Consider the following 8,787-nt stretch of genomic DNA (forward strand, 5'->3'; position numbering starts at 1 on the left):
TAAGATAACTCAATAAATAGGTTCATCAACGAGGAAGAAAAAACACTTTGATATGTTCTGTGGCACATCAGTTATCAACTTCAACTGGTCTTTCAGTGGTTCTGACTCGAGCTAACTCTAATAAAGACAGAAGAGTCGGCCCAGACGTACCCTGAGAGTGTTGTTGCTCCGTTTCCACATGTGCAGCGAGCAGGAGTCACCCGATTCAGAGTCGCTCCACTCAATCATCAGCGATTCGTTTGGCACTACAGACACAGGACAGAGTGGTGAGCTCAGCAGTGGCCGTGATCACGGAGCAGACGAGCTGTGATGCTGTACATACACAGAGGACGCACGGAGAGCCGCACACGGACACACACGTCCAGCAGGTCCTGCCAGTGCAGCGTCCGGAGTCTCAGCTCAGGCAGCCCTCGCTCTGTTCAGGACAACACATCACAAACATGCACCAGAGGATCGACGGCGACACTTCTCACTCACCACAATAGAGCCACTTCTCTAAATACATGTATTGTTATTGCACTAGCAACTAGCAAGATTTCAGAAAGCTGCATCACACACAATGGAGAGAAAACCGTTTTCGGACTGTTACACTGGGGAGCGGGAGGATTAAGAAGACGTTTATCTACTGAATCTGACATTATCACCATCTCAGAATGAGAAATGATTTATTGTATTCTGTTAACAGCCTGAGTTCACTCTAATAGTGAGCAGAAGTCAAGCCAACTTTATTTCTACAGCACTATATAGATCCAGTTTGTTTCAAAGCATCTTCACAGTGATAGTGTTGCTCGAGTCAGTTTAATGTTGCTTCAGTTCAGTTCAATAACAGTGTTAATGCTGCAAAATCTGTCTGTTATTATAAAGCAAGCAGCTCTCCAGAAGACAACAGTGTCATCTTTCAGCTCAAGTGAAGAAGATCAAGTCTGAAATCACTTCTTGTGGCTTTGACAGTTTACAGTGAAAGTGGATTCTTCTCTCACACTGTTTGTATACATAAAAACATAGCTCTTTGGAGTGGATGTCTTTAGAGAGCACGGCCGAGGTAACGTCAGTCAGCCAAACATAAAATATCAAAAGTTTGCTTAGAATAAGACCGGGAACAGAAACAAGAAAATTGTTTTGAGATGCAGAAACACATTATAATGCTTCCTTGAAGGCGCACATTTAGTGTGCACCAGGTCTACAGTGTGCATGTGAAACACTCAAAGCAACAATGCAGACATCCTGAGGTGATGTGTTGTGTCATTACTCACCAGCACCAGTCCATTCCTTTAGAGAGACGGAGAAGAGAGGAGGATTTAGTCTCACACTTGAGCACTGTTTTAAGACTGTAATCTCTACAGATGATGCATCAGTGTCAGCTACACGGCAGTTAACATGAGTTCAGTTCAGAGATCTCATCATCTAGTAGAAGTACTTAACAACAAGTGGAAGTATTGCAGGTATACTTCAGCTTCACTTTCAATTAGTTGCATGTAAAGACTGACAGTATACACATTACCAACACATTTTAGGCTTAAGAAGAAATGTGCATGGTGCATAAATAAAGTCTTGAGCAATAGGACAGTAAATATGTTAATATATTTAAACTATATACTTAGTATGAAATAAATGGACTTTAAATATATTACTAGAATTATATATATATATATACCAAAGCTTCAGTTCACTTTTAGGCTCATTCTGCAATTACTATACTCAAAGTCCAGCTGAACATTTAGCAACTTATCGCTTTCATAAATACATACGAAAATATATGTTTTATACTTTTTCACTTTCCACCACTTTTTTTTAAGTGACATCTTTCTGCTTTGTCATGATCTGAATACTTCTACAGAATGATTTGAACTCTTTACTATTTCCCTTCTTATTTTCAGTTTTCATAAAACGAAACAGAAGATCAAAATAAAAACTGAGATACATGTAGACACAGAACTAACCTCCTCAGACGAACAATCAAAGTGTGTGTCCACACATATACCATTAAAAATATTAAATGTGCCGATTCTAAACGTAAATCATTGTTCAAACGTCTCTGTACGCAGCTGGAAACAAAGAGCTGTAGTGTTCAGCAAAGACTGCCACACAACCAACAGAGATCATTACACCTGGCCAGATGAATGCTGACAGAAATCTGACCTGCTACACTGTGTCTAGACACAAATATGGCAATCCGTGTTAGAGATCGGTCTCGCATGCTTCTAGGAAGGCATTAGTACTTGGGCTTTTCATGATCAGATCAGTAAAAACACATGAAGACCAGTATAAATGTGCTCCTGTTCAGAACCAGATGATTTATGTTAGTGTACCCATTTAGTAAAAACAGCACGCAGATCCCTCTTAAACTACAGAAACATCACTGGGCACAAGAGGCAGCGCGTGAACAAATGCTGTATTTACCACATTAAACTGGAATCCTGCATGTACTATAATTTAGTGATATTTTTATGAGAACAGTAAGTGTAACAGGATTATATGTATTGAATGTAGGAGAAAATAAAACACAGCCAGTGTTTGTCTATTCCTGCAGTACCTTACCTTTTGTGTGTCAGACAGACTTTAGCGATTTCACACTACTTTTTTACTTTATATTTAAAAATAAATAAATAAATACAATTTTAAATTAAAAAAAAATAAAACAAATAACTCTAAAATGTCTGGACTGGACTTATAAGTATATAAGTGTTTCCAGCTTCTTGAGACATCTTACACGTAGTTATGGAGTTTGAGTTAATGAAGGGTCTCCATGTGTCTATGGGCTCTGACAGCACTCGCTCGTGACTCTGAACACACTGGATGAAGATGTTTCAGTGTGTGTTACTGAAGAAGAAAGCTCACCTCTCTGACTCTGAGACTGTCCCGTGTGGAGCACGACCCTGTGAACCCAACAAACAGCACCGCCACATGAGCGACGAAACACGCTTTGTACATGCCTGCAGAATAAACACATCGACCACTTTCTACGTGTACATTATCCACCGAGGCCGGTCACGGAGAAACAGCAGCAGAGCCGAGGTGCTCGCGCTGGGGGCGGATGGGTTCTTGGTGACGCACATCACCGGAATTCCGGTGTTCTGAATTTATTTTCATTTATTTATTTTTGTGAAATATTCGGCCTGCGTCCCAATGTGCATACTATCCACCCTAAACTCTCTGTGATATTAGTTATTTTCAATGCTATTTAGGGCAGATGGGTGGAGAGTATGCACACTGGAACGCAGGTTAGGTGTCTGAGATTTTCTGACACTGGGCGGAGCTTACATGAATATTCATGAGGTTCCTGTTCAAATTTCTTCTAGTTTTAGTGCCGCTAAAACTAGTGCTCCTCGGATCAAACAAAAAACAAAACAAAAACAAAAAAACTGTGTTCGGTAACGTCATTTCGTTTCAGCCTCGAGCTGCCACTTTTTGTGTTTTTGTCATATAGCCTACTTCGGTTTTACATTTGAGTGTTTTTAAAACGGTTTCATTTGATAACTTGTAGCTATACAGTCGTGGCCAAAAGTTTTGAGAATTACATAAATATTAGTTTTCAAAAAGTTTGCTGCTAAACTGCTTTTAGATCTTTGTTTCAGTTGTTTCTGTGATGTACTGAAATATAATTACAAGCACTTCATACGTTTCAAAGGCTTTTATCGACAATTACATGACATTTATGCAAAGAGTCAGTATTTGCAGTGTTGGCCCTTCTTTTTCGGGACCTCTGAAATTCGACTGGGCATGCTCCCAATCAACTTCTGGGCCAAATCCTGACTGATAGCAACCCATTCTTTCATAATAACTTCTTGGAGTTTGTCAGAATTAGTGGGTTTTTGTTTGTCCAGCCGCCTCTTGAGGATTGACCACAAGTTCTCAATGGGATTAAGATCTGGGGAGTTTCCAGGCCATGGACCCAAAATTTCAACATTCTGGTCCCCGAGCCACTTAGTTATCACTTTTGCCTTATGGCACGGTGCTCCTTTGTGCTGGAAAATGCATTGTTCTTCACCAAACTGTTGTTGGGTTGTTGGAAGAAGTTGCTGTTGGAGGGTGTTTTGGTACCATTCTTTATTCATGGCTGTGTTTTTTGGGCAGAATTGTGAGTGAGCCCACTCCCTTGGATGAGAAGCAACCCCACACATGAATGGTGTCAGGATGCTTTACTGTTAGCATTACACAGGACTGATGGTAGCGCTCACCTTTTCTTCTCCGGACAAGCCTTTTTCCAGATGCCCAAAACAATCGGAAAGGGGCCTCATCGGAGAATATGACTTTGCCCAAGTCCTCAGCAGTCCATTCACTATACTTTCTGCAGAAGATCAATCTGTCCCTGATGTTTTTTTTTGGAGAGAAGTGGCTTCTTTGCTGCTCTTCTTGACACCAGGCCATCTTCCAAAAGTCTTGGCCTCACTGTGCGTGCAGATGCGCTCACACCTGCCTGCTGCCATTCCTGAGCAAGCTCTGCACTGGTGGCACTCCGATCCCGCAGCTGAATCCTCTTTAGGAGACGATCCTGGCGCTTGCTGGACTTTCTTGGACGCCCTGAAGCCTTCTTTACAAGAATTGAACCTCTTTCCTTGAAGTTCTTGATGAACCTATAAATTGTTGATTTAGGTGCAATCTTAGTAGCCACAATATCCTTGCCTGTGAAGCCATTTTTATGCAACGCAATGATGGCTGCATGCGTTTCTTTGCAGGTCACCATGGTTAACATTGGAAGAACAATGATTTCAAGCATCACCCTCCTTTTAACATGTCAAGTCTGCCATTCTAACCCGATCAGCCTGACATAATGATCTCCAGCCTTGTGCTCGTCAACATTCTTACCTGAGTTAACAAGATGATTACTGAAATGATCTCAGCAGGTCCTTTAATGACAGCAATGAAATGCAGTGGAAAGGTTTATTTGGGATTAAGTTAACTTTCATGGCAAAAGAAGGACAATGCAATTCATCTGATCACTCTTCATAACATTCTGGAGTATATGCAAATTGCTATTATAAAAACTTAAGCAGCAACTTTTCCAATTTCCAATATTTATGTAATTCTCAAAACTTTTGGCCAGGACTGTATGTATACCTACAGTATGTACTCTTTATGAATGTTTCGTTGCCTTTTTTTTTTGCCTTTACAATTTTAATTTTAATTAACAAATATGAATGGCATTTATTTTCTGATCATGTTACTTTTTTTCCATCCAGGTCAGCAAATGATCAAAAGGGTTACATGTTCAGTTACATACATGTTGGCTGGCTTTTGAATCTAAGTCTGTCATCTATATAATGAGCCTGAAACATGTATCATGTGGCAAAAAAAATAAATAAAATAAAACTATTTTAACACCTGCTGAAATCCCCAGTTACTTTTGCCCATTACATCATGTCTTCTCCATATACACATTTGTGACTGAACATTTATCACCAAATAAGTCACTCTATTTATTGTATTCATAAATGAAAAATGTCCCAGGGTGACTTTTATCTTTGGCATTTACAGCCAACAAACTAATTACTGTGGGGTTGATTATTTAAGTATAAACAGCTTCAGTGATTATAATAGGAGTTTCTGACTCGTGCCCCCTCAAAAATAATAAGTGCATGACGCCCCCGATAGTAACATTTATTTAATATTAAAGTCTTCTTGAAGTTATGTAGGCTACCAATTAGACAAACAATAAGGAATTACACAGAATTATCACAACGTAAATGTCATCATGCCACCAAAGATGCATTTATACCAGTAATCAACAGTTTTACAGACTCTCAAAGTAAAACATTAGTACACAACAAAAATGACTTAAAACACTTAAAGGCTGTTGTCTCATTAGTTAGAGCGTATGCTGCTCAGGACATCCCTGGCATATCAACTGCTGTAATCATTAAACCAAACATAACACAGGACACAATCTAATCAACAGGTATAAAACGCTTCAATTAGATCGAAGCTAAAATGAAATTATGTTACCGGAAACAGTTTCTGTGATCTGAAATGCACTCTTAATTTTAGTGGGGCTTTAAGACGGAACAGGAAGCTCATGAATATTCAATAAGCTCCGTCCAGTGTCACAGAATACACCGAATATTTCAGAACACTGACTTCCACATTAATAAAATGTATTTACATTCACTCATTTAGCGGACGCCTTCACACAAATCAATAAATCAATATGTGCAGCTCTCAGTGGTGCACCACTTTCCTCCTCTTGTCCACACACCTCGTTCTCCCATGCAGACCACGGGAGGTCCTCCGGAAAGTCCGGGCCATCCCAGCCACAGCTTCCACAGATGCTGCACCAGTATCATAGCTCTGGTAGTATAATGGATGATGCAACCACTGGCGGGGGGGAGTATTGCTGACGGACAACTGCTGGCCCACTGCTGCAGTTAAAAGCTGCCAGAGGCTGGAAATGAACAGAGCTGATCAACAAGGTTTTTTTGCCTCTTCCTTGGACGTAAGGCTGTGTAGACCAGGGGTCTCCAGCCCTGCTCCTGGAGCTACCATCCTGCAGATTTCAGATCCAAACCCAATCAACAGCTAATCATGGTGTTCAGGATTACTTGATAATTCCAAGCAGTGCTGGAGAGGGGTTGTGTGAAGGGGTTGGTCGGTCTGATAATCAGGCTAAGGCAAAAAACTGACCAGTTATTCTAAGGTTCTTTATGGATATAATGTTGGCTTGCTTGAGAACAAGAAGAATTATTGTAACTTCGATTGAGCAGCTATAAGGAAATGAGGAACTGCTGTGTACTTGTGCTAACAAAGACGTGGATAAATAATAAAAAAAATAATAACCAGGGGAGATAACAGTCTTGATCGTGTGTACACTAAAAGACAGGGAGTATGTAGAGTGGTGCCTCACCCCAAACCTGAGCTTCTCTGACCACAATCTGCATTCTGCTATTTCCTACTCACCATCCTGTGCTTAAACACAACAAGCCCACACAAAAGCCCATCACTGTATGGCCCTGTGGAGCTGTCGCCATGCTCCAGCACTGTTTTGAGTGTACTACCTGACAGATTTTCAGGGAAGCAGCATCCAGTGAGGATGGAGTGGACCTAGAGAAATAATCAGCAAATGTTTTGATGCTGTCACCACCACCAGGAAGATCACTTTCATTTCTAAACAGAAACCCTGACTGAACAGAGAGGTGCGGAGTCTTCTGAAGGTGCAAGACTCAGCATTTAGGACAGGAGATGCACTTGCATTGAGAGCAGCAAGGAGGGAACTGGAGGCTGGAATTAAAAGGGCAAAGGCTAGTTATGCTTTTAAAATACAGGGTTATTTTTCCAGCAATAAACCCTGGAGCATGTGGAAGGGTATCAAGAGTATTAGTGATTTCAGCAGTAAAGATGTTGGATGCCCTGAACACATACTATGGCCGAGACACCAAACTTAGGTGTCTAACGGGACAGTGTATAGATGCAGCATGTAAACTATCGATACTTTTAGTCAGGGGCGCCTGCAGAATTTCTTCCAAGGGTACGCACAGAGTTTTTATTGGGAGGAGAGAGTAGTGAGAGCAGAACGAATGTGTCACATGCTTTAAACTCAGCAAAATGGTAAAATACATGTATCAAGAGCATGCTCATGGATGAAAACAGAACAAAACAGCTTTGGATGAAGTGGATTAGAGCCCTGCACGGGCCTCAGATATAGGCCCTAGGCAGACTTTTTTCACCTTTACCCAAAAAAGCTTATACTACTGTTTCAGCTATTAAAATAGTTCAGTTTTGTATGTAATGGAAAAATTATTATATTTCGTTTTTTTACTTATGAAGTTAATTTTATAAAGTTCGTTAAATGCTAGTTTTTGGGGTTTTTTTTTTAAAGGGGTCATATGATGCAATTTAAATTTTTCCTTTCTCTTTGGAGTGTTACAAGCTCTCGGTGCATAAAGAAGATCTGTGAAGTTGCAAAGACTAAAGTCTCAAACGCAAAGAGATATTCTTTATAAAAGTTAAGACTCGTCCACACACTCCTAAAACACCTTGTTTAAACACGCCCCCACATCTCTACCTTCCTATGTGGGAAGATTTGCATAACTCCGCCCAAATGTTCATGCAACGAAGAAGGCGTAACCTTTGATTCTCTCTGTTGCCGCCGGAGCCATGTTGTGTAGACACTGTTTCATTGTGAAAGTGAAAATACTTTGTTTGTTCTTCCAAAAGAGGACATGACTAGAAATCAATGGTTAAGTTGTATTTACAACACTGTTCCAGAACAGTTCAGCCCAAATATTCAGATATGTGCAGCACATTTTATAGAGGACTGTTTACTGATGCTGGGAGAGAAGACAACAATTCCAGCTGTTCTGACTCACAGTCTGTAAGTACGTTTACATATGTAAAGGATTTGTCACTGATGATTCAATGTGAGTTTTGAGCAGTGTAGAGTAGTGGTTCTCAATTTCAGTCCTTGCGCCCCCTGCTCTGTACATTTTGTGTTTCTCAAATGGCTTCAGTCTTTTGTTCTATTCGAACATAAGTGCCCTGCGAAGTGGACATCACAGGATATTCCGCCATGATTCCAGTTCGAAGCGAATGTATATTTTCCATTTATAGTGCACTGGAGTGTGCGAGACATGAATCTAAATTGTATTTATTTACAGAAATATATGATGTCACACTCGTCCGTGTGTGAAGACGTTCTGCAGCGCAAATCCGTGAATAAATGTTCCGAAGTGAAGTAAACTTCAACAGATTTCCTCTGCTCAGGGAGTAGGGAGCAATGAACACTGTGTAGGGAGCATGTCAATGGGAACACAGTTCATGCACGGAGCTCACTTCTAACGAGCTGATTATCTGAAT

The 8,787-nt window shown here is 40.6% G+C and overlaps 1 protein-coding gene across 3 annotated transcripts in view; it reads right to left on the bottom strand.

The window, feature by feature from the left end:
• The window catches only part of LOC109094734 (interleukin-17 receptor E-like), a 15,024-nt gene extending 11,823 nt beyond the window's left edge, over positions 1-3,201 (bottom strand). The window contains exons 1-4 of one of the 3 annotated variants that reach the window (XM_042729071.1): positions 2,839-3,201; positions 1,254-1,269; positions 323-415; positions 151-245 (exon numbers count right to left, since the gene is read on the bottom strand). In XM_042729071.1, the coding sequence (XP_042585005.1) occupies positions 151-245; positions 323-415; positions 1,254-1,269; positions 2,839-2,931 (297 nt within the window). In that variant the 5' untranslated portion in view covers positions 2,932-3,201. The remainder of the gene's footprint in view (positions 1-150; positions 246-322; positions 416-1,253; positions 1,270-2,838) is intronic. The other 2 variants (XM_042729070.1, XM_042729072.1) reach the window with 2 other exon arrangements.
• Positions 3,202-8,787: the final 5,586 nt, after the last annotated feature.

This window comes from Cyprinus carpio, chromosome B8 (assembly GCF_018340385.1).
Source record: "Cyprinus carpio isolate SPL01 chromosome B8, ASM1834038v1, whole genome shotgun sequence".
NCBI lineage: Eukaryota > Metazoa > Chordata > Actinopteri > Cypriniformes > Cyprinidae > Cyprinus > Cyprinus carpio.